At 47.4% G+C, this 25,819-nt stretch overlaps 2 protein-coding genes across 11 annotated transcripts in view; both read left to right on the top strand.

Annotated features, from left to right (window-relative positions):
• The window catches only part of STN1 (STN1 subunit of CST complex), a 66,054-nt gene extending 52,424 nt beyond the window's left edge, over positions 1-13,630 (top strand). For 5 of the 8 annotated variants that reach the window (XM_070780776.1, XM_070780775.1, XM_070780784.1 and 2 more), the window contains one exon: positions 6,850-7,417. In XM_070780776.1, the coding sequence (XP_070636877.1) occupies positions 6,850-7,172 (323 nt within the window). In that variant the 3' untranslated portion in view covers positions 7,173-7,417. Of the gene's footprint in view, positions 1-6,849; positions 7,418-12,319 lie in introns of those variants that run through there. The other 3 variants (XM_070780777.1, XM_070780778.1, XM_070780783.1) reach the window with 3 other exon arrangements.
• Positions 13,631-16,899: 3,269 nt separating this feature from the next.
• SH3PXD2A (SH3 and PX domains 2A) overlaps positions 16,900-25,819 on the top strand; it is a 248,436-nt gene continuing 239,516 nt past the window's right edge. Inside the window, exon 1 of one of the 3 annotated variants that reach the window (XM_070780769.1) lies at positions 16,900-17,479. In XM_070780769.1, the coding sequence (XP_070636870.1) occupies positions 17,408-17,479 (72 nt within the window). In that variant the 5' untranslated portion in view covers positions 16,900-17,407. The remainder of the gene's footprint in view (positions 17,480-25,819) is intronic. The other 2 variants (XM_070780766.1, XM_070780767.1) reach the window with 2 other exon arrangements.

Below are 25,819 nucleotides of genomic sequence, written 5' to 3'. Positions count from 1 at the left end.
AGTAAAGGATGGGAACCACTCTGGGTGAGACCCACGTTCGTATAGCTTTACCACTAAGGCAGTCAGTCTCAAACTAAAACTTGTTAAAATATAGATTGCTAGACTCTACCTTGAGTTTCTAATTCACTAGGTCTGGGATGCCGCCCTAAATTTTGCATTTTACCCATTCCCTATGTGATGCTAATTACTGGTTGAAGGACCACACTAAGAGAACCACAATCAGCTCACACAGGGTAGAGGTCATTGAAAGACTAAAATCACAGGCTTAGTGGCCTGATGATTCTGAGCAGGAGTTTGCAAATAGAGTGGCTGGAAATTGAGGTGAAAATTCTGAAAAGGAGAGTCACAGAGTAGGAAGTCCCAAAATGTGTATAAATTCTCCTCGAATCCTTGACCGACTCTTGAATTGTACATGTCCAAGTGAGACTCAAAGGAATCCGGGGGAAAACAACAGTTGATGGCTGAAAGAGATGGAGCAGAGACTTCAACCACTGCCCATCCCAGGGGTGATGGTTTCTTACCAAGTTATGGGGCTTTGGCAAACAACTCAAGCTTTCAATTGAAACCATGGAAGGTCCACACTCTCAGAGTAAAGACTACATCTCTGACTGTGTTGACCAAGAAGGCCGCAAAACATGAAACAAGTTTAATTGGGATCTTAGGAATTACAATTCAGGAGAAACTGATTCAAGTAAAACTGAAAGAATATTCCAGAGTAGAGGAGGCAGGGGCTTATAAAGGGAAAAGCCACAAAGCTGTCAAAAATGCTCATGCCAAAAAAAAAAAAAAAAAAGCCACTCAATGGCAACAGAGAATAATGATATTTAGTTGTTTGGAAAAGTTACCTTTTATAGCAATAAAAATTACCCAAGTCCTAAATATGTTTTGTGTAGTAAATTTTGCACCTGATTTTTATAGACCCTGCCAAGCAGCAATGCCATTTTGAGACTAAATACAGTGGAGCATGAAAACAAAGCTTTACGATTCATTCCATGGAAAATGAACAGCTTAATGTTTTCATAAAAACATATGCAAAGAAGTCTGGTGATGAAAATGAATGTACAGTACTACAGATAAACAACACATTGCACATGAAGTCTTGAGAAGAACATACTATTAAGGAAGAGCTTAGGAAACCTCAAGCTGTTAATTAATAAGACCTATTAGTAATCGGGCAATAAGAACACAGAAAGAACAAGCTACTGGGGAAGAGTGGAAGCACTGCAGATCATTCTGCCCAGAGAGAAGTTTGCTAATGCACAAATCTCAATAGAAATGCAAGTTCCCTGAGGGCAAGGCTCTGGTCTACCTCATTCACAGAGTAAATGCGGTTGTTCCTCAGATTGCTTGGGGGATTGGTTCCAGGACACCCAATCAGTTCGGTCACTTAGTCTTGTCTGACTCTTTGCAACCCCATAGACTACAGCACACCAGGCTTCCCTGTCCATCACCAACTCCCAGAGCTTGCTCAACTCCTGTCCATCAAGTCAGTGATGCCATCCAAACATCTCATCCTCTGTCGTCCCCTTCTCCCACCTTCAATCTTTCCCAGCATCAGGGTCTTTTCAAATGAGTCAGCTCTTCGCATCAGGTGGCCAAAGTATTGGAGTTTCAGCTTCAGTATCAGTCCTTCCAAAGAATATTCAGAACTGATTTCCTTCAGGAGTGATTGGTTGGATCTCCTTGCAGTCCAAGGGACTCTCAAGAGTCTTCTCCAACACCACAGTTCAAAGACATCAATTCTTTGGCACTCAGCTTTCTTTATAGTAAAACTCTCACATCCATACATAGCTTTGACTAGATGGACATTTGTTGGCAAAGTAATGTCTCTGCTTTTTAATAGGCTATCTAGGTTGGATCCCTTATGGCAGAAAGTGAAGAGGAACTAAAAAGCCTCTTGATGAAAGTGAAAGAGAAGAGTGAAAAAGTTGGCTTAAAGCTCAACATTCAGAAAACTAAGATCATGGCATCTGGTCCCATCACTTCATGAGAAATAGATGGGGAAACAGTGGAAATAGTGTCAGACTTTATTTTGGGGGGCTCCAAAATCACTGCAGATGGTGATTGCAGCCATAAAAGACGCTTACTCCTTGGAAGGAAAGTTATGACCAACCTAGATAGCATATTCAAAAGCAAAGATATTACTTTGCCAACAAAGGTCCATCTAGTCAAGGCTATGGTTTTTCCTGTGGTCATGTATGGACGTGAGAGTTGGACTGTGAAGAAAGCTGAGCACAGAAGAATTGATGCTTTTGAACTGTGGTAATGGAGAAGACTCTTGAGAGTCCCTTGGACTGCAAGGAGATCCAAACAGTCCATCCTAAAGGAGATCAGTCCTGGGTGTTCATTGGAAGGACTGATGCTAAAGCTGAAACTCCAATACTTTGGCCACTTCATGTGAAGAGTTGACTCATTGGAAAAGACTCTGATGCTGGGAGGGGTTGGGGGCAGGAGGAGAAGGGGACTACAGAGGATGAGATGACTGGATGGCATCACCAACTCAATGGACATGAGTTTGGGTAAACTCTGGGAGTTGGTGATGGACAGGGAAGCCTGGTGTGCTGTGATTCATGGGGTCACAAAGAGTTAGACATGACTGAGGGACTGAACTGAACTGAACTGAGGATGGTCATAGTTTTTCTCCCAAGGAGCAAGCGTCTTTTGATTTCATGGCTGCAGTTACCATCTGCAGTGATTTTGGAGCCCAAGAAAATAAAGTCTGTCACTGTTTTCATTTTTTCCCCATCTATTTGCCATGAAGTGATGGGACTGGATGCCATGATCTTCATTTTTTGAATGTTGAGCTTTAAGCCAGCTTTTTCACTCTCCTTTTTCATTTTCATCAAGAGGCTCTTTAGTTCTTCGCTTTGTGCCATAAGGGTGGTGTTATCTGAGTATCTGAGGTTATTGATATTTCTCCCAGCAATCTAGATTCAAGCTTGTGCACCAGGACACCTGGTGATTCCAAAATCCGAAGATGCTGAAGTCCCGTGTGTAAAACCACACAGTAGAGTTGGCCTCTGTCCCTGTGGATAAGGAAGTCCAACCGTACTCAGTACTCATTGAATGAATTAATACTCCAACTTGCAACTTGCTTGAAGTTTGAAGGCTAAAGTTATAGACAATCTACAGACCAATGGGATCAGAGAACAAATGGTGTTTATTTTAGTAAATGATATTAATAATTATAATAATGGTCAACATATACTGAGGATTTATCATGTGACCTCACTGTGCTCACCATTTTATTGAGTTGGCCAAAAAGTCCATTTAGGTTTTTCTATGACATCTCACAGAAAAATCCAAATGAGCTTTTGGTCAACCCAATACCTGACTGATCTCATGTTCACCTGACAGTGACTCTGTAAGGTAGGCATTATTATCTCTATTTTACAGGCTGGAAACAGAAGCTTAGAAAGGTGAAACAGCTTTCAGAGTTGCACAGAGAATAGCGGTCGAGCAAGAACCCAAACCTAGAGCCACTCTCTTTCCACCGCCTTCCTCTGCCGTGTTTGCATTCAGAAAAGCTATCAAAAGAAAGATCTTTTTTTTTTTAACCTGCCATGAAATGTTAGCAAAAATGTAGTAGTGACATTCAGATGGGGAGAAAACAGTGATGGGGGAAAGTGAGGAAGTGGTGGCTTCTATTAAGTTGTGCCTGTGCCAGGGTTAAGCTGTCATTATATGATCCATACGTCAAGCATTAGCCATCATCAAGAAGACAGAATCTTTTTTAAAAAATAATTTTTATTTAGTTAGTTATTTTTGGCTGTACTGGGTCTTTTTCGCTGCACAGGCTTTTCTCTAGTTGCAGCAAGCAGGGGTTACCCTCCAGCTGCAGTGCGTGGGCTTCTCATGCGGTGGCTTCTCTTGTAGAACATGGGCTCTAGGGCATGAGGGTTCAGTAGCTGCGGCGTGTGGGCTCCGTAGTTGCAGTTCCCGGGCTCTAGAGCACAGGCTCAGTAGTTGTGGCGCACGGGCTTTGTTGCTCTGTGGCATGTTGGATCATCCCGGATGAGGGATCAGACCTGTGTCTCCTGCATTAGCAGGCGGACTCTTGAGCACTGAGCCACCAGGGAAAACTCCAAGAAGAGAATCTTAAAATGCACTTTATATATAGCATCTCAGTGATGCTGAGGTACTGTCTTCACATTGAAGACTTTTCCGACATTTCTGAGTTATTATAATAATATGGGCAGTGAAATTCACTTTTTTACTTTCCAGGCCAGAGCAAGATGCTGGTATGACCATTTCAAGTGAGAAAAGAAATTACTGCCAGAAACTACTCTCTATCTGGATCAAGAAAATCTGTTATTAGCTAAATCCTTCTTTTATTTAAATGAACATATGAACTTTGTGGAGACATAAACAATCCACATAGCAAGTTGTAAAATATATACACTCAAGTGTAAAATGCCAGGGCACAGCCAAAACTTCAACACAGATCAGGACAAAGACCATTTCCAGCATAGTCCTCTGTGCCCGTCTCAGCTCATACTTCTCAGAGGCACCCATTTATATGGCCTTTAGCACTACAAGTTAACTTGGGCTATTTTGAACATTATGTAGATGAAACCATATAGTATGCCTATATCCTTTGCACCTGCCTCTGTTTGCTCAATATGTGTCTGTGAACTTCAGCCAGTTTGCTGTCTGAAGCTGTTGTTTGGTTTTTCTCACTGGTGTATAGTATTCTATTGTATGAACATAACACCTCTACTAACCCACTCAGCATTGGTGGACGTTAGAGTGGCTTTCAGTTTTGACTTATTATGATTAGTGCTGCTATAAATGCTTTCATATTTTTTTGGTGGACATATGTACAGATTTCTCTTGGGTGAAATTTCTCTTGAATGAAATTGCAGGGTCATGGTATAGGTATATTAGACAGAGTTGAGTAGCTGCAACAGAGATTGTATGGCCCCCCAAATTGAAAATATTGACTATCGTTGGTTTAGCGAACAGTTAGTGGAAAACTTGCCATGTGTCAGCCATTGTTCTCAGCACAGGGGGTGTATCATGGTGAAAAAAACAGACCAACATTTCCGTCCTTATGAGCTGGCATTCTCATGTTTCTTTTTTTAAAGAATATTTATTTATTTGGCTGTCCCAGGCCTTAGTTGCCACGTGTGAACTCTTAGTTGCAGCATGTGGGATCCAGCTCCTCAACCAGGGATCAAACCCCAGGCCTCTGCATTGGGAGCACGGAGTCCCAGCCACCGGACCACCAGGGAAGTCCCCTCATGTTTCAGTAATATCATGAATTAATCATCAGGCATTTATCTACAGGATTTCTTAACCGTCCATCAGGGAGAATTTTCCATTTTGTTTCTAAAAATCTGAGCAGTGGTAACCCCTCTTGTATTAGGCAAGGAAGACAAATTGGCCTGAAAGACTGGGGTTTTCCAAGGCTCTCCTGGCACAAATGGTCTAGGTCCTTCCACAATAAACAGTATCCTCAAGTGAAAATTCACAGCCCCTCCTCTCTAACGCCTCCCATCTCTGTGGGGTATTCCTGCAGGATGCTTTGCCCTTGTGGGCTGAGCTGGACTTGGACTCCTTCCATCAGGCAGCCCTTCAGGCGGCAGTAGTCACCCCCCCCCGCAACCCACCCCCCGACTTCAAGGTCTAGGTCAACGTGCAGCAGTAGGGTCTAGTGCTGTTTTCTTGGAAGAAATGATTTGTTTTAAGTAACTTCAAACCGTTCAATATACTTCCCAAGAAGTTAACTATTAAGAAACTTCCTCCTCTTCCTCCCCAAATTAAAGGGAAAACAAGAACTCCAGACAAATAGGAAACATCTGATTTCCATTAAAATGAAAACTTTTAAAATATCTTTTATGAGTTTGAAGCTGTATCCATGTAAGTTACTTTTACTGATAGCAAGCATGTAAGTGACATTATCCAGGTATGAAAACTCATGAAATAAAAAAAATACTGCTTTCAGTGCATATAATAAATGCCTTACTTTCAATGCAGGGAGAAAAGTGGACATTTAGTAGAAAATTTATTTCTTCCAGCCCTTACTAAATAAATGCTGAACAAAATTTTAAAAAATACTAGAGAGTTGAAGAGGCCCAAAGCCTTGGTTTTTTTCTTGTCTAATTCATTGTTTCTTCTACCTTGACTGTGAACCCCACAAGGGAGGGCATTCTTGTTTGTGATTAAATTCCCGTTTATGGAATACACAAGCACAATGCTTACTCATCAGAGTGCCTGGCACAACACATAGGAGCTTAAAAACAATTGTTGATATTATTTTTATTATTGTTATTATTATCATGATCTTTATTATAGCTAAAGGAAACTTCTGACCTTGACTAGAACAGCGTCCGTATATTGCAGGCTAAGAAAAAGTCAGAATACTAAATAGCATAATCATCCCCTCAAGGTATGCAGGCTGAGAACCTTTGATTGTCCTCAGCACCTCCGATTCCCTCATCCCTGACCAATATCATCAGACAGAGGATGCTCTACCTTCTAAAGTTCTCTTCACTCCACCCAGAACTGTCAGCCTAGTCTAAACTGTTGTCATCTCTCTCTTTTTTTAATTAGGCCAACACTCAAAAAAAAAATTTTTTAATTAAAATTTTTTTTTATTGGAATGTAGTTGATTTACAATGTTACATTACTTTCTGCTGTACAGCAAAGTGAATCAGTTATACATATACATATCCACTCTTCTTAAGATCCTTTTCCCATATAGGTCATTACAGAGGCCTGCTGTACAGTAGGCTCCTATGAGTTATCTATTTTATATATGCTATGCTGCACTTAGTCCCTCCGTCATGTCCGACTCTTTCCGACCCCATGGACTGTATGTAACCTGACCGCCTCCTCTGTTCACAGGGTTTCTCCAGGAAAGAATGCTGGAGTGGGTTGCCATGCCCTCCTCCAGGGATCATCTCAACCCAGGGATCAAACCCAGGTTTCCCGCATTGCAGGTGGATTCTTTACCAGCTGAGCTACCAGAGAAGTCCAACTATTGTCTCTGTAGTAGTGTGGGTATGTCAATGTCATCGCCTCTTGTATCTCACTGCCAACCCACCAAATGCCCCCGCTTATCCTCCAGGCAGCCCTCTTCACCAGGGAACCATCATGATCCTTTTAAAAGGCAAATTTTAAAACTCAGTCTTTCTCCAAAAGGAAATGTACACTATAGAATTTTTTAAGGTTTAAATAAATTAATTTTAAAGCTTTGTATCGCTACCCCCAGAGATGACCAACATTTATACTTTAGTATGTTTTCTCCACCTTGACAACATTACCACAATTATAATATGGCATTTATTTGGATGATTCATAAAACAATGTGTATCTTCCTTAAAAGTGTAAAACTTCCTAAGGACTAGGACTTTGTCTGGTTTGCCCCAAGTGTAGCCCCAGTTCCTAATAAAGTGGGTGACATAATTGGTAACTTAAGTATTCATTGAGTGGATAAATGAATGAATAATGTCCTTGAAAAAGTAAACAGTAATTTAGTAGGGGTGTTTCGGGGTGTGGGAGCCACTCGCACCAGCCCTCTTTGTTCGAATTAATTCGCAGTCCAGTGGGTTAGCTCTGATAGTCATCCTCATGCTACATGACCCCACCCCCTGATAATTGACTGGAACGGGGTGGACATATGACCCAAGCTGGGCCAATCAGAGTGTTTCTCCTGGGTACTGGGATCTAGACTACAGAAGCAACCAGTCTCAAGTGTCTGAAATTAAGGGACTGGTAGACATTTGGGTAGTAGGGGACTCCTGCTATGTGGGTAAAGTAACAGAGAAAAGCAGTCTGCAGTTCAAGAAGAATAAAACAGACACACCCGTAAGCAGAGATAAAAGACGGAGGAAAGTATCATGTTCTTAAAGATTTGCTACTTCCTGGTTCGGCTCTAAGTCCAGACATCCTTGGATGAGATAGGACTGTACCTTGGAAATTGAGCCCCTTCTCCTTCTTTCAGCCGGCTCAGCTCAAATACTCGTAAACCAACTGAGTCTCAACTGAAACATGAGCTATTTATATATTAGGCAGTAAGATTAATCAAAGTGATCATAGTAATCTTCCTGGGGTAACACCTTGTAGATGCCAGTCAGAATCCCAGCCAGATTCACCTAGGTGGGAAAATCCAGCCAGCTAAGTCTTCCTCAACCTGCCATTGTCTATCAGGTAAGAAATGAACCAACTATGGTAGCTGGAATCAAGATTGCCAGGAGAAATATTAATAACCTCAGATATGCAGATGATACCACCCTTATGGCAGAAAGTGAAGAGGAACTCAAAAGCCTCTTGATGAAGGTGAAAGTGGAGAGTGAAAAAGTTGGCTTAAAGCTCAACATTCATAAAACGAAGATCATGGCATCCAGTCCCATCACTTCATGGGAAATAGATGGGGAAACAGTGGAAACAGTGTCAGACTTTATTTTTCTGGGCTCCAAAATCACTGCAGATGGTGACTGCAGCCATGAAATTAAAAGATGCTTACTCCTTGGAAGGAAAGTTATGACCAACCTAGATAGCATATTCAAAAGCAGAGACATTACTTTGCCAACAAAGGTTCGTCTAGTCAAGGCTATGGTTTTTCCTATGGTCATGTATGGATGTGAGAGTTGGACTGTGAAGAAGGCTGAGTGCCAAAGAATTGATGCTTTTGAGCTGTGGTGCTGGAGAAGACTCTTGAGAGTCCCTTGGACTGCAAGGAGATCCAACCAGTCCATTCTAAAGGAGATCAGCCCTGGGATTTCTTTGGAAGGAATGATGCTAAAGCTGAAACACCAGTACTTTGGCCACCTCATGCGAAGAGTTGACTCATTGGAAAAGACTCTGATGCTGGGAGGGAATGGGGGCAAGAGGAGAAGGGGACAACAGAGGATGAGATGGCTGGATGGCATCACTGACTCGATAGACGTGAGTCTGGGTGAACTCCGGAAGTTGGTGATGGACAGGGAGGCCTGGCGTGCTGCGATTCATGGGGTTGCAAAGAGTCGGACACGACTGAATGACTGATCTGATCCGATCTGATCTGTATGAGACAGAGGGGGCAAGACATTACCGAAGCCAGACTTGACTTTTAAGAGTCTTGGATCTTTCACCTGAAATAGGCAAGTGGATTCAAACAGGATAAAGATCAGTAATTTCTAACATTTCTCAATAGAGAACTGGAAGAAAAAAGAAAAAAAAAAAAGAAAGGCGGTCAAACCAAAACCAGACTCATAATTTTGGTTATTTGTGGCTTCAGGTTATTTTAAGAAACTGCCTTTGAATTCCCCAACGGATTTTTTCTTTCCTGTTCTTTTTTGTCATCCAGTGGACAAGTCAGGGTTTGCTGGCTTCTGGAAAATCCAGGGGATTTTGAAAAAGAAAATCTGTGGTGGTTTATGGTTAAAATGGAACTAGGTACACTGATCTTTTATACCAAGAGGATGCTGGTAAGTCCCTACCAGGCAGGAATATACTTGAAGGCATTCTCAGTAGTTGAGATAGACCATCCACACCCTCATCCCTGAAGGTCTTAAAGCACCATGTGCTAGTTTGGGGACCAGATGTCCCATCAGTGTTAGGGATGTAGTCTGGAGTTATGGAATAATTTTTTTTTTTTTCCGTTGTGAATCTAATTGTGTCCTTGGCTTCTTTGGATATGCAAGTTGGCAGATTTCTCTCTGGTATTCCAGGGCAATGGTCATTTCCTAAGGCTGGAACTTGATTTGGTTCTATCAAATAATTCTGCTGCATAAGGACCCTCACCCTCAGAGTCAAGGCTGAGACAGGAGGCTGAGACTCTCGCATCTTGTACAAAAGCTGGCTGAGATTTTGCTGATGAACTTACTGTGTTGGGAGTCAAATAAAGGTGCTTTCCACCACCTCGTGGTTTGGCAAGCAGGAGGGGCCTGTTATTACGGCTGCAATTAGTGAACAATAGGGCTAAGCAGACAGGGCAATTCTGGTGTCTCATCCTGGTCCCATTATCCAGCAACCTAGGGGAGGAGAAGTCTGGCCAGTAATTTACTCCCCTCTGGTGAAAGCAGAAGTTGATCTCACTGTCTACTCCAGATTCCGGAGGAACCATTCTCAAGACGCTCCCCAAACAGTTCTTTATTAGGGCTGATTTGAAAGAAAGAGAGAAAGGAACAAGGAAAATCAAGAGAGATGCATATACACCCCGGACTGCTTATAGTCTGTAAACTGGCAGGTTATTGGTACCAGGCCCACCTGCCTGTTCCTGCCAGAGGTCAGCCAGGGACAGAAAGGGATACAGAGCAGGGCCAGCAGCTTTGAGTTAAAGGTGCTAAAACCACTTTGACCAGGAGGGGGCTCCAAATCTCACTAAAATTTGCACATCTCTGGGTCAGTACAGTTCAGTTCAGTCGCTCAGCCCTGTCTGACTCTGCGACCTCATGGACTGCAGTACGCCAGGCTTCCCTGTTCATTGCCAACTCCCGGAGTCTCAGACCCATAAGACCTCACTTTGTCTACCAACCTAGAGCGTGCATGGTACCAGACTACCACCAGAAACCCAGAGATGGGCAGTGACTTCAAAGTCACAAGATTGGGTTGTGGTTGAGTAGGACTAGAACCCAGGATGGGGGACTCTTTGCAGCATGTAGGCATCATTTTCATCAGCAGCGTCGACAAATATCCAATTTTAAAATACAAGCATTCATTGAGTGCCTGGCATGTATAAGGCTCTCTGCTGGGTTGGGGGTGTATGTGGCAGGTGGCCGGGGTGCTGTCATCACGGTGGGGAGGGAAAAGGTGGTGCCACAGTCCAAGTCCATGGTTCTCAGACCCTCACCTGCTTCTTACTGGTTTAGAATGCACAACCTAACTAAGCATAGCAAAGTTTGAAAAAAAATTAAAAGATGTTAATAAGGGTTCAATACAGTAGTGGCTGAACTGTCATAGGGCAATTTTCAATTAGTAGCCAAATGAATGTTTGGTAATTTAACTGTTTTCACCGTTTTCCTGTATGTTGTCATCTTTGAGGTGGTTATGAAGATTACACGGGAGAGGAGGTTGGCTGGGCTCTGCATATGGGAGCTGATCGGATTTGCATGTGCACAAAGGGACTTTGGAGACACACATGGTCCCTGACCTTAAGGAGCATCCTGCCTGGAATAGGCAGGAGAGGGGGTTCTAAGGAGCCTGTGATGCTTGTGTGAATGAAGAATTGGAGTGTCAAGGGAGAGTAACATTCTGGATCTGCAGGCATCTGTAATGCTCTAAATGATTTCTTCTTGCATGTGAATAGGCTTATGAGAGTGGTGAAGGACAAAGATGGGAGATCTGGTACTCCCTAGCTGTGTGGCATTGGGCAGCTTGCTTAGTTTCTCTTGGCCTCAGTTTGTGCCTCTGTAAAATTAAGGACTAAGTAAACTCTCTGATCCCTTCCAGTTGGAAAATTCTTTGGTTCTAAGCATCCTACAGTTCTCTGTTTCTGAAAAATCAGATTTTCAGGTATCAGTCAGTTTGTATCTTTATTTTGGGTCCTCTTTCCCTTATTTATCCTAAACTTCAAAAAAAATGACATTATACTTTGTCATTAGAACTCATATTATGTCCTTGAATTGGAGTCATCCCCAATTCATGGATGGAGGTGGCAAAATAGGGGTTTAGCTAGTCCTCTTCAGCACTACTAACTCCTTGAGCAGATGTCTTCAACACAGACCACCCAGTGTACCTACTGTGTGCCAGGCATGCCGGACATTGAACAAATGAGACACCATCTTGTCTCCAAGGAGCCTTCAGCTAGTGTCAGTCATTGCTGGAAAAGTGCCAGGCACATGCGAGGCACTCAGTAAACATGTGTTGAGCAGAAAGGCATGCCTAAGGCACTGTTGGGAAAGAAGTCTGCATAAGCTTGACACATACCCAGGGAAGAAGGGAGAGTCTGTACCATTTTATACTTACAGTCTCTTGGCTCTACAGCCCCAGGAGAGGGAGATTTTCTCCCATAGGTATTGATTGATAACTTCTACGCAACTAGTCCCCAGAGATCTTGGCACCATGGGGCTGGGTGGGGGCTGGTGCTCAGTTGCTCCCTCCGACTGAGGTAATTGGGAGCACAAGGAGAAGTGGGGGGTCCTCAAGTTGTGCTTCAAGACCCTGAATTTAGGAGATGTCAGGTTGTCGGGGTTTCTTAAACCAGAAGAAGGCCGTCACCTTGTAGCCAAGCATCCTCCCTCTCTCCCCTAGATCTCTTATCCTCAGGTCCATGTTCAAATCCTGATCCAGAAGGAGGAGGGTGAGCAGAAAACCACCAGTGCCTCTTGGGGGAGTGCTTGGACTCACAAGGGGACTCAGGACAGCTAACCCTCTCCTTTTTTTTCCCCTCCAGCAGCTGAACACCCCTCACTAGGGGCTTCTCAGGCTTCACTAGCACTTCCAGAACACCTTGCAGTCCACAGAAGAAGAGTGGCTGTGTGCTGTTAAGAATCTTTTGACCAGGAACCCATGGGTTGTCCAGATTTTCTACCAGCAGCCCTCCCATTTTCCTACAGCCCAGCCCTTTCCTTGCAGAGCTCAGCACTGAGGGTCTGTCCAGGCCTCCCTCCCACTCCCACAAGGAACAGGACTTGCTCAAGGCAGTGATGCCTGGTCTCCTCCTTTCCACAGCACTGGGCATCACTTTCAGATCTTCTTCTCCCAGGACGCCTGCCCAGCATCCACAGTGATTTTTCTACCATCCTCTCTGATACAGAAGCCCGTTGCCTGGTGTCAAGATCTCTCACGGTCTGGAGCCCCTACGCCCTTCCTTCCTTGCTTCGATGTTGGGGGCCAGAGTGAGGTACTCCGCCCGTGACAAAGGTCATGAGGAAGGAGGCTCGACATACGCAAAGGCGGGATCGAGCCTCAGGAGTCCCCCTGGAAATCCTCGAGCGTCTACCCCCATAACCAGAGCCTGCCTACTTTACTACTTTGTCCTCTTACCTACACCTCTGACTTTACGGGGGGCTGTCCCCCACCACCTCTTTTGGAGAAGGAGTTAACCTAGAGCTCCAGTCAATAAAAACTCTTGGGTGTGACAAGAGTGTTTTAACCTACAAACTCCTCTGAAGGTTCTCTAGCCTGCCTGACAGGCTCGTCCGGCCACATGTGATTGCTCACAGCCTCCCAACCGTGAGAGGCACGAGATGCTTTAAACCTTCTAAAAACAGGTTCCTTAGAAAAGTTAGAAAACTATTAGTATAAGTATAATGGGCTGATTAGAAATTGTGTTGGTGCAGGGTTTTTCATTTGTTGAGCCAACGTTTGTTGCTAAGTCTCCATATCCCCTGCCCTTACACACATTAATGAATATATAGAAGGAATAAGTATTAACCTTTGATATTAATCACGTTAGACCTTAGGCTAAGTAAATTCTTTCCTTAACTAAAACCCACTACACCCTCACCCTGTAGGAATGTAACTTTATTTGGGTGGCGTCTGTTTTGAGAATAATCAGCCCTGGAGAAATAAGTGTCCTGATTGACTGACCGCTGTCACAAGGAGAGGGTCGTAAATTGTCAGCAGGCCCCCCTGGCCAGAAGATGATGTAACACCCCTAAGACCTCTGTATACATTTGTGTGAAGCACCTGACTTTAATAAAAGTCAGGACTGCTGTCCCCACGTGACTTTTGTATAACATCTCAGTGTATAAAAACAGACTCTGGAAAATAAAGAATTGGGATCAGTTTCTCGAAATACTGGTCTCCCCATGTCTCTCTCTCTCTCTCACTCTGGCTGAGTCTCCATCTGGAGCGCGGAACCCACCATGCTTACTAATTATGCCTGGGCTTCTAAGATCCGACCGGGGAGGCCTCAGTGTCTCCTCTCCTTCGGGAGAATGGAAGGACGCCTGTGGCCTACATAAGTGGTGCAAACTTCTTGTCTTGAAGTTTTATTGGTCTCCCGAGTAAACCAAGCTACTCAGCCTCTTTTCTCCACTGAATTTTCCTACTGAGCTATCCTCATTCTATCACTCTTTATATCCTTAATTAACGTTTAATTAAGCAATTGTTTCCTGATCCTCGCCTATGCCATCTCTCCTTCGAATACCCTGGATCAGCCGGGGCAGGACCCTGGCACTTCCTTTTCCTGTGTCTCACTCCCTTCCCTGACTCTCCCCCAGGTGCACACTATCCTCCTGGCCGTCTGTGTATCACTGCAGGTTCAGGGTTCAGTGTCCTCGCTCCACCTTTCCTTCTCCCCCAATCATTCATTCAACAGATTCTCGTACAGTGACTACTAGTGTGGATAAGGTGAAGGTTTGCTACATGAGGAGTGCAAAGAAGTAGGAGATAACTTACAGCCAGTCCTGTGCACCAGCCACTCTCGGAAGAGATGAATGTGTTATGGACAAATACACACAAGTTGAACAGCTTGTGGCAAGTGCAACCGACCTGGAGGACTTCAGAAGAGGCAGAGTATTCCAAGGTATTCTAAACTCTGCCCATAGAGACTTTAGAGACCATACAGAGTCCCTACAACACAGACAGTTTCCTCTAGGAAGTTCTCCTGATTATTCCAGGCCTCCACTTTCTGGAATCCTAAAGGGCATTTCAAATAGAAGGGGGAAAAATTGGAAGCAGAAACAAATTTTACTTTCTTGGGCTCCAAAAATCACTGTGGACAGTGCAGCCATGAGAGTAAAAGATGCTTGCTCCTTGGAAGGAAAGCTATGACAAACCTAGACAGCATAGTAAAAAGTAGAGACATCACTCTGACAAAGGTCGTCTAGTCAAAGCTATGGTTTTCCTAGTAGTCATATAGGGATGTGAGAATTGGACCTTAAAGAAGGCTGAGCACCGAAGAAACAATGCTTTTGATCTGTGGTACTGGAGAAGTCTCTTGGGAGTCTCTTGGAAGCAAGGAGATGAAACCAGTCAATCCTAAAGGAAATCAACCCTGAATACTCATTAGAAGGACTGATGCTGAGGCTGGAGTTCCAACACCTTGGCCACCTAATGCAAAGAGCTGACTCATCGGAAAAGACTGTGATGCTAGGAAAGACTGAAGGCAAAAGGAGAAGGGGTAGCAGAGGATGAGATGTTCAGATAGCATCACTGACTCAATGGACATGAATCTGAGCAAACTCCGGGAGACAGGGGAGGACACAGGAGCCTGGCATGCTGCAGTCCCCGGGGTCACAGAGTCGGACATGACTCAGCAACTGAACAACAATAATAATGGACATTCCCAGGTGGCTCAGAGCTAAGACTCTGCCTGCCAAGCAGGAGATGCAGGTTCGATCCCTAAGTCAGTAAGATCCCCTATAGAAGGAAATGGCAACCCAGTGCCCCAGTATTCTTGCTGGGATAATCCCATGGACAGAGAAGCTTGGCAGGCTACAGTCTGTGGGATCACAGAGTCGGACGCAACTGAGCATGCAACGGACATTTTATTACATACTGTCTTCATGGTGTCCCTGTTTCTCGAGTGTACTTTCTTCTCTTTGAGGGAAGGGACAAGCATTTGTCAACTGGATTCAGTCTTTAGTTCCACAAACATCACCTGAATTCTCTCACTCTCTCTCTTTTGTTTTTTAATGCCCTGTAAAGGAGCACAGAATAAGTGCTCAATCAAGCCTAAACTTCTAGAATTTTAGAGAAGAAATTAAAAAAATATATTTTTTAAATGTCAATATCCATACATGATAATTATGAAAAACAAAACAAAAAACCCCCTCAAAATGGTCTCCAAAGGAGTAACTACTGCTAGGAGTTTGGAATGTATGTAGGGACAAGTCTTAAAAGACCATCTAGTTCAGCAGCCCCATTTCACAGAAAACTTTAAAATGACTCTAATGCCTGTGGTATTAAGTGATTTGCTCCAGGTCAACTAATTAGATAGCAGCATCCTTTGGTGTCCTAGCACCCTTCTTCAAGAAAGCTGGAAGGATAATAGGCTACTCTGTACCAAGCAGTTGTGTGAACAGTCTTAGAACTTGGGATCTACATGAGTTCTGACAGTACAGAGAAAAAAGTATTAACACAGTTAGAACTCTTGGCCTCCATTTCAGATGCTTGGCATTGCTCCACAGTCACAAAGTTTATTGTGATTGTGAACAATAGGATTAATTGTGAAGACACTACTTTAAATATTTGAAATTAGAATGGAAAAATGCTGGAAACAGTTGGGGGTGGCGGGTGGGGTGTAAATTGAATTAAATAGTAATTGTGTCCCAAGTCCAGGGATGGACAAGTGACTTGAACAGTAGGTTTTCTAAACCAGAGGGAGAGGTGGTGAGAAAGTCAGAGTCTGGGGCCAGTGATGAGCTGGTCCCCAACTCAGTGGTGGATTTTCCCTTCCCTCCTCCCCGACCTGGAGGAGAGGGTTCCAGGGAAGCCTTAGGCTTAAAGGCAGGAGTGTTATCGTCTTGTAACCTCACTGGTGAATGATATCACAGATTGGTTATCCAGGCTCAGATCGATAAGCGACTCAGGCAGTGGATCGATCACATTTCCGGGGAGAATATACCCTTTGTGACCCGCAGGGGGGCAGGTGGTTTATCAAAAGAGGCTCTGGCTTGAAAGGTTTAATGCCGCCTACTTTCCCAGTCCTTGTCTCCAGCTCAGAGGGCCTGAGCGAAAACGGTGGGGTAATAAACTACTTTTCATGAAAGAGCTCTGGGGGATAGGAGTGGGAGGGGGCCGTAAAGGTGGGGGCCGAAAGGCACAAATCCGCTCCCAGACCGAAAGCCGGGGCGGGGGCGCTCTGGGTTCATTCCCCCTCGCCCCTCCTCCCTCCGAAGCCACCCCGAGTTTCCGTGCCTGGCCAAGTCGCCCAGCGCCGCGCCAGGCCGCTGGCCGCGCTCTCTGCGCGGTGGGGGCGCGCGGGCCCGCTCCGGCCTCTCCGGCCGGGCTGCAGCCCCCCTCCCCGTCGCCCCGAGCCCCTCCCCCGGGCCCGGAGCCCCTCCCCGCGCGCTTCCCCTCTCTCCCCTCCCTTCCCTTCTCTGCCTGCCCGGCCCTGCCTCCGCCTCCTGCGCCCGCAGCCTCCGTCAGCGCCGAGCCCCCCGGAGCCGGAGCGCAGAGAAGGGGCGCCGCCGGCCCCTCCCTAGCGCGCTGACAGCAGGCTCCGGGGCCCCCGCCCCGTCCCCTCGCCGGCGGGACACACCCCCGCCCCTCCTCTGCTCCGCCAGTTCCCGCCGGACCCACCGGGCGGCGGAGAGAGCGGGCGGGCGAGCCGGAGAGCTGCGGCGGCGCGGGAGGGAAGGGGAGCGCGGCAGGCCCACGGGGAGCCGCCCGGGCGCACGGAGCCCGCGTGCCCTCTGAACAGCCCCCGTCCAGCGGCTGTACCTGTGGGCTTGGGGAGCCCGGGCAGCGGCGCGCCGGCCCGAGGTAGCTGGGGAGACCCGGGAACCCGGGAAGCGGGACAAGGAGCCGGGGCCGGACCGGGATGAGAAGGTGACGCCGCCGGGGGGCGCCACTCGCTTTGTGGGGGAAGATGCTCGCCTACTGCGTGCAAGATGCCACCGTGGTGGACGTGGAGAAACGGAGGAACCCCTCCAAGCACTATGTGAGTACGCCCCCACGACTCCTGCGGGAGGCTGGCCAGGAACCCCCTGAGGGCCCCTGGGTGGCCCCTCAGCCCTCTCCGTGTTAAGTCCCGGAGCTGAGCGCCTACAGGGCAGCCTTTGGCGGTGGGGTCTCTTGGCAGGGCTGTGATCTCCAGGGAACCCTTTTCTGACCTTCCTCCACTGCTCCCCCCCACCCCCCCGCCCCACGCCCGTTTTCTTTTTTTGGCATTGGAATTGGCAAGTGGCTGCCCTTGTCTGTTACAACGGTGAAGTCATCTGTCCGCCTGAGCTTTGATGGATGGTGGGGGGAACGTTCTTCAAACCCTTGCTGGGAAGCTCCGTTGGGAAAGAGCATCTTCCCGGCCCTCCCTGGGGGCTCGGGTCGCTCAGGCGCACGCAGATCGAGATGCTTTCAGAGGTTACCCTGGGGACGGACGCCTTGCACGAGCCTCCTACTTGTGCCCTGGTCTCTGTCTCCCCAGGCTTGGGTCTGGGGGGCCGAGAGAAGCCGCCGCTTCTGCCCTACCTCCACCCTCAGCCCTGAGCTTTGATTACCTTCTTAAAGCCCTCGTGTCGGTCGGTGTGAGGAAAATTGTGGCTTTTCCTTTTATCCCTCCTCTGGACGTGACCCTTAACCGGGGTTCATGTCCTCTTAAGTGATGCTCCGTCTCCGACACGAGGAGGGAAATGTTTGCTGTGGTCTCTGAGGAGCGGCCGGCTGCCCCTCCCCCTGCCTTCCCAGACTTAATGAGAAGGGGCTAAGGTTGACCGAGCCGAGCTGGGGGCCAGTAGGACGCGACGCCCCTTCATCTCAGCCCATCCCGTCTTCCCATCCTTCCCACCTTAGGAAGTAAATGGTGTCCTTGGCTCCCGAGGCTGCCAGTCCTAGCAGCTTTGCTCCTGTTCTTGAGACAGAAGAGACAGCAAGGACTGCATCTTATTTGCAAATTAGGCATTTAAAGGAGCATTTAGAATGCTCAAAGCATTAATTTTCACAATTAAAACAGGCTGTGGGTTGCTGCCCTAGACAGCACATTGATCTCTGCCTTTTATTTCCTTGTTGGAAGGGGACTGGATTTGTGCTAATGTCAGCCTCGGGCTACTCTTTCTGTCTTTATCCCCAATAGCTCTGATCTTCGGGTTTCTTTTTAGTGGAATAAATGAGCTTGGACTCAGGTTGGGGAGGAGGTGAACCAAGGAGTCTGGTTCCTGAGGGGACGGAAAGGTGGGTGCTGGTGGGAGGGTTCATCCTTTCCTATCACTGGCCCAGCAGGCATCCCCCCGCCCTGCCCTTTTGAGAAAGCTGTCTTTGGAGGATTTGGGTTCCCATGTGGTCGTCCTCCTCTGAGGCAGATGTCCATTGGCATATCCCAGCCCTTATTATGAAGTCAGCCTTCCTAACTTCTTTTCTCTAATGTTGCAGTTTTAGGGCTTCTTTTCTAGTCCTCAGGTAAGGTAGGCACTGCTTTCAACAGATGGCACTCTCTGTGGATCTTAGGTGAAACATCAGACCTTAGCTATGACCAGTGATGTCCAAGGTTACATACAGATGTGGAACACACTAGCCAGGAGCATTGCTAAAGGGACTAGGGGCCCGCTGCGAGCAGTGTTGAGAGGTGGTTAGTGCTGAGGCTTTGAGTGAGAGGCTCTCGTTCAAAGCCTGGCTCACATACTGAGTAGCTGTGCAACTTTGGGCAACTTACTGAACCTCCATGTACCTCAGTTTCCTCATTTTTCAAATGAGGATAATAGTAGTATCTACTTCATAGGATTGTCTGGAGAATTATATGAGATCATCCATGCAAAGCACTTAGTGCGGTCCTGGCACATAAGGCACTCATTAGATGGTAGCTTATGATTGGCATGATTCTGACTAAGAAAGCACTTTTGAAAAGCAGCTATTAATGGTCTGGCAAGAAGGAAGAAAGATTTGGGGTTTTAAGATTGCTAATAACTTGTTCTCTGTGAAAAATACAAAAAAAAAGTCCCGTCCAGTTCCATCGACATGATCATTTCCTCCCTTTTCATGGACAGTGTTTTCTGGGATGTGTCCGCTTCCCTTGTTAAGAATCAATGATGCTATATGTGGGCCGGGAGTGATGTCACTGAGCAGACGGGAGCATACAGAGCCCTGAACGCAGGTTGTGGAAAACAGCTAAAAGAGACAGTGTTGTGTGTTATGGAACTGTGGAGCTGGCAGGGACCTGAGGACTCCTGAGACTCCACCCGTTATTTTACAGACAAGGAAACTGAGAACCGGTTGGGGTAGAGTCGCTTGTGACACAGCAAGTCACAGCACCTTGGTCTAACTGGCCTTCTGCCCATCATGTTTGTTGGGTTCATCTAAGCGCCCTGGAAGGCTGGTTGGGGTTGCTGAGGAAGACAAATATCTGGTCATAGCAAGAGGTTCCTGCATGTGCGGGGCATTAATGCATCAGGAGAGGGGGCTGATAGTAGAATGTGTCGATGGGGCCAACAGGGCAGGAGAAGCCAGGCGGGGAGGCAGCACCTCTGAAGCCTAGGGTCGCCTCCTCCCTTGGCCTCTGCAAGGCCGACACCACACACCAGAAGGTCAAGTGTTCTGGCCAAGGCACTTTGGTGTGGGTAGCTGGCAGGACACACTGCGCCCGTGTCATGTATGTCCTGGAAGCCGTTCTGCACTGTAGAAGCTTGCCCTCTTCCCACCTCTCCTGGTGAGGTGATAGTGAATTCTGAGTCTGCAGTTTGGCAAATTGCAGAGCTGAGCGGCTTTATGGGATATGCACGTTAGCCGGAGCTAGCTGATGAGAGGCCTGGGGCCCAAGCAGGAGGGGCTCTGCCGGCTCCAGAACGCTGGGAACACACTGCAGAGGTCTTCTCAGGACATCCAGCCAAAGGCAGGCTTGTCTCTGGGATGGGTGTGGAGCCGCCTAGATACCAAGGGTCTTGTGTTTTGGCCTGTTTATGAAAGGGCAGGCAGGTGACCTGCATCATTTGGGTGGTACTGTCAGCCCTTGGCTTCCTTCCTCTCTGCCAAGGCCTTGCTTGGGATGCTAGGAGGGAGGAGTGTTGGGGGAGGTAGGCAGCTGCTGCTTAGACCAGGCTCCATGCCTGGAGTTGGGCTCCTCTCTCAGCTGTTATGAGCTGTCCCTGGAGAGACCTTAGGTAAACTGGCTTTGGCCTCAGACCACTTGTCTTTCAAACGGTCCTAATGACGCTGGATGCAAACTGCAGTTACCTTTGACAACTTTCCATAAGGATGTGAGCTCTGGTTCACATTCTTTGCACCCACACGCATGTGTAGGTGTAAGTCAAGTCATATGGTGTTGGAGAGGAGCTGGCGCATCTAAAGCAAACAAGAAATTATTTGTTTGGATTTGAGAGGCATTGTGCTTTCGCAGTCATTTCCTCTCCTGATTGTTTATTTCAGACAAATACCAGTCGTGAATGTTCTGATCCTCTACAGGACTCTTCAGGGAATGCAAATAATAGCCAGTGTGAGCAGTTACTGTCATTGGTGCCAGATGCTCAATGTGTAAGATTTCATGTGATTCCTACAGTCCATGCAAAGTCTTTGATTTCTTTATACAGATGGGTGAGCTGAGACGTGGAGAGGTGAGAAGTTGCTCAGGGTCTCCCAGTTAGAGATGTGGGTCCACTCAGGTCACTTCACCTCCAGAGGAAGATACGAACCTACAGTGAGGCCCTTCTCCTCCACTGGAGTTGGTTGTGGAGACCAGGCTCAGATTTACAGGACAACGAGAGAGCAATCCCAGGGGGTGTTTGAGAACTCACTCACTATGTGGGACCTGGTGTCACAGAGGAGAGCATGTGACAGGCAATGGGGGGAGGTCACTGTGAGGCAGGGGATTAGAACAAACCCAAGATGATGTCTGCTCTCCAGTGATGTCTGAGCTGATAAATGAAGGATCCACCCTGGAGAAATAATACATTCTCCTGTGTGTTTAGAGCATCGCAGATTTGGGGCTTGGTCCTGGGAGCTACATTTTTAGGAATTGGGCATAGACCCATTCATTTCTCTGCCTTTCATTTTTTTTCCTTAAGCCCTTAGACTGTGGATCCAGCCCCAGGGGAAGAAGGATGTGCAGCTGCAGTATGGACAGGGTCTTCTCAGGCCAGTCCCACTGTAGAATTACTGGTGTTGGGCAGTTCAGGGTTTGAATCTTGGCTCTGACTCTTCCTGGGTGAGCAGCCTGGAGCCAGCCACTCTGGGTCTCAGTTTCCTCACCTGTAACCTTACAAGGATTTTAGAAAATTGATCTGAGATAATTTGGGGGCAAAGCTTCTACTTTTAGTGTCTTACCTCGTGGCGCTAGTGGTAAAGAGTCCCCCTGCCAATGCAGGAGACAGAAGAGATGTGGGTTCACTCCCTGGGTCGGGAAGATCCCCTGGAGGAGGACATGGTAATCCACTCCAGTATTCTTGCCTGGAGAATCCCATGGACAGAGGAGCCTGGCAAGCTACAGTCCATAGGGTCACAAACAATTGGACACGACTGAAGTAAGTACCTGGCGCCCATCATGGGTACTCAACATACTAGCATCTGTCTGGTGCTCCTTATCACTGAAACCCGTGAGTACATTTAGAATCTGATAGGCGAAGCTGTGAGAGAAGGGAAGACTGAGGCAAAAAAGGAAGGCCAGCTGTTCACAGTCTGATGGGAAAGTGGGCTACATGCCCCGTGGAAAACACTCAACATACAAAAGAAGCAGATAAACAAGGAGCAGCTGTTCAGACCTGGAGGGCTTCCTGGAGCTGTCCAAGTGTTGGCTTGCTGGTGTGTTGGGAAGGAACATGTGTTGGGGGAGCAGAGTAGAGAGGTGCTGCAGGTGAGGGCAAGGTCATATAGGATTCCAGCTCCAAAGTCAGTGCCACACACGGGTCAGCACTCTGCCCTGCTTTCTTTTGGGCTCCCCAGGTGGCTCAGAGGGTCAAGAATCTGCCTGCAATGTAGGAGACATGGGTTCTATCCCTGGGTCAGGAAGATCCCCTAGAGGAGGGCATGGCAACCCACTCCAGTATTCTTGCCTGGGAAATCCCATGGACAGAGGAGCCTGGTAGGCTACAGTTGATAGAGGTGCAGAGTTGGACACCACTGAAGCGACAGAGCACACGTACATGTTTTCTTACTGTCTGTCTGTCTGTCTCTCTCTCTCACACACACATAAGTTTTTTCTCCTGCTCCAAGGAGGGAAGTGATCTAGGGGTGATTCACGGGTCTGACAAAGATTCCTGCTCATGGAACAACCGACCACATCCTTCAAGGCTGATGGAAGAAGGAACACAGTCAGCCATTTATCATGGTCCTCTTTAGAGCCAGCCGAGTGAGGGCTTGGGGGGACAAGTCGGGATTGGAATCACCATGTGTGGTGGCAGGCAGAGGGGAGGCAAAGGGAAGGGAAAAATAAACCTATTTGATGTCATTGGAGACCGGTTCCAGATCCAGAAATATAAGCGCCAGCTGCTGCATTTTCCAAAGAGATATTCCGAGGCCAGCATGAGTTAATCGTCGGTGGAGGCAGTGAATTAGAGGAGTGTTGTTAGGACTTCTGACTTTGGGGTTTGCACCACGGTCCCTGGAAATTGCCTTCTAATTTCCTCAGCCTGAGTCACTGACCAGACTATTTCTTGGCCAGAAAAAGCCTAACAGGCAACTCTGTTCTCTTTTGCCTCTTTATTAAATGAAATAAAACAAGTAATAGAGTTATACATACGGTAGTCACACTTACTCCTCTTGAGTTCTCAGAGTCCAGGAACAGGATCATGGGTGAGGACAGGGATCCCGGGAACAGGAAGGACAAGGGGTGTGTGTGGGAAATGAGGTGGAGACTCTGGCTTTGGAAACAGTTTCTGAGTCAGGGCCAGAGGTGTTCTCTGCCGTGGCTATTGCCAACAATAACGGAAGAGTCCAGGAGGGTGATCAGCATTTCAGGAGGCGATTCCCAGGGCTGCGTGTGACTTCTCGCCTGGACCGGGTTGCTTCGGCTGCTGCTCTGTGTAGTGGAGTCAGGACAGGAGGGAGGGAGGGTGGCACACTGGGCCACAAGGAGGCCCCCAGGAGCCTCCAGGTGGCTCACATTAGCAGCGGGTGCTGAGCAGAATCCAGTGAGGACGTCGAGATGCAGTGAGAAGGAGGAGAACCAGTATATGAGTGCCTGCTATGTGCCAGGCAGTGCAGAAGAGACCTTTCAGAGGGGATTTCATTTTAACATCATAACCTCCCCATGAAGTAGGTCAGTGTTTTTATCCCCACTTTACAGGTGTAGAAACTGAGGCCCAGAAAGTTTATGCAGCTCTCACTCAGAGTAATTCAGTGTCAGGGCTGGGATCCTTACTCTGGCATCTGATACCGGAGTCTATGAGCTTGTCACTTTCTTCCCCATTAAAGCCAGGTCAAATGTGAGGAGTGTGAAAGGAACCAAGGAGTCTGGGCCACACCTCCTGAGAGTAAGATGTGTGTCTGGAAGGCTGTATTGTTGGAGAGTTCCTGGTCTCTGCTATCCCCAGGCCAGAATCCTGTCTCTACCACTTACTCCCCTGGGATTCGGTGCAAGTTCCTTCTCTCTCTGTGCCTCAGTTTCCTCACCTGTTAAAAACAAACCAAACCAAACAAACAAACAAAAATGAGGGGGAAATAGGAACTAGCTCAAAGGGCTGTGGTGAAGAGTAAATGAGTCGATAAATGTAAAGAGCTTAGAACAGTAGCTGGCACATATTAAGTGCTGCATAGGCATTTGTACTAATATTGAGACCCACTTCCCTGGGGGCTCAGATGGTAAAGAATCTGCCTACAATGTGGGAGACCTGGGTTCAATTCCTGGATTGGGAATATCCCCTAGAGAAGGAAATGGCAACCTCTCCAGTATTCTTGCCTGGAGAATTCCATGGACAGAGGAGCCTGGTGGGCTACAGTCCATGGGGTTGCAAAGAGTTGGACACGACTGAGCAACCAACAGTTTTACTTTCAGAGCTTCAGAAGGAGTTCTCTGTGAACTGGAGTTTTTCAGGGAAGACTGACTGGCGAAGGCCAGCTTCGTGATGGGCCTCAAGGAGTAACTGGGGATGGGGTGGGAAAGAATAGGATTTAGGTGGGAAAAAGAGGGGAAGGCATGCCAAGAAAGGGAAAGCAAAGGTGCTGGAGGTGGAGCATGCAAGGAAAACACGGGCAAAACCCAAGCCGGGAAGGACAGGGAGCAAGGGTGACCAGCTGTTGAGAGCCTCACATACGCATCAAGAGGCTTCACCTCCGCAACTTCCGTTCCTCCCAAGGATTGCAGGGGACGGGACCTGATTGTCACTGTGTAGTCCTTCTGGTGAGCCCCAGAACTGGCTTTAGGGTCATTGTTGCAGCCATGGCGGGAACAGAGCTACCTATGTAGGGATGGGAACCATCTCTGTGTGTTGGGGACTCTACAGTTGGCAGGCCAGCGCCTGGCCCTTCTCTGTTTATAGCTCTTACTCGGAAAGGTCAGGCTGCCTCATAAAAGTTGATTGCACCCCAGAGGTCTTGGGGAATGAGGGTGGTGGAGGGGCAGCAAGAAGTGAGGTGTTGACTGCTTTGGGCCTCATCCGTGGAGGGCCCGCTGCCAGGGCCTTATGTCACGGCGAGGTCATTTCCATCTCCAGTCCCCAGCGCTGCCACTCAAGCACCCCAGTGGCAAGAGAGGAGACCCTTGTTCTTGGAGGGCCTGGGGGCTAATGCTGAACAGCTTGCTGGGAGCCCAGGATGTCTCCAAAGTCTCAGCGTCACCTGAAACTTTCAGGCCAGCGTTGTCTTCTATCTCAGCATCTCTCTCAACTGGTTTTAGTTAGAAAGACAGTGCTTCAAACTACCTCTTGGTTTATTTAACCCTCACCCCATTGTCAGATGCCCCAGTAAGCCTGACTCTTTAGGGAAAATGTAATAATAACAGCTAACATTTCTAAATGTTTTTTACGTTCTGAGTTTTACATGGAAACTCTCAAAACAGCGTGCTGAAGTGTGTAGTTACTACCAACATCCGCTTCACGCAGGCCAGGATGCGGAGGTCCAGAGAGCTTAAAATGAATTGCCAAACACCATGCAGCTAAGAAGGTGACCCAGGCCTGCCAGCTCCAAAGCTGACTTTGTTCCCACAGCAGCCTCACAGCCCTTGATCTCTCTTCGCGTCTGGGAAGACCAAGCCCCAAGGAGATTCCACTTGAGGGCTGGCTGGTTGGCTCCTTAAGATGGGAAACCTTCCACATGTCACCTTCCGCACTCGATCTCCATTTGCCCATCTAGAAAATGGGCTCATTGCTTCCTTTCTGGCCTGCTGCCTTGCAGAGGGGAGGGTAGATATGAAAGCTGCTTTGGAAAA

The sequence above is a fragment of the Bos indicus genome, chromosome 26 (genome assembly GCF_029378745.1).
Source record: "Bos indicus isolate NIAB-ARS_2022 breed Sahiwal x Tharparkar chromosome 26, NIAB-ARS_B.indTharparkar_mat_pri_1.0, whole genome shotgun sequence".
NCBI lineage: Eukaryota > Metazoa > Chordata > Mammalia > Artiodactyla > Bovidae > Bos > Bos indicus.
The sequence above is the reverse complement of the archived record's forward strand: the minus strand, read 5'-3'. Positions and strand labels throughout refer to the sequence as shown.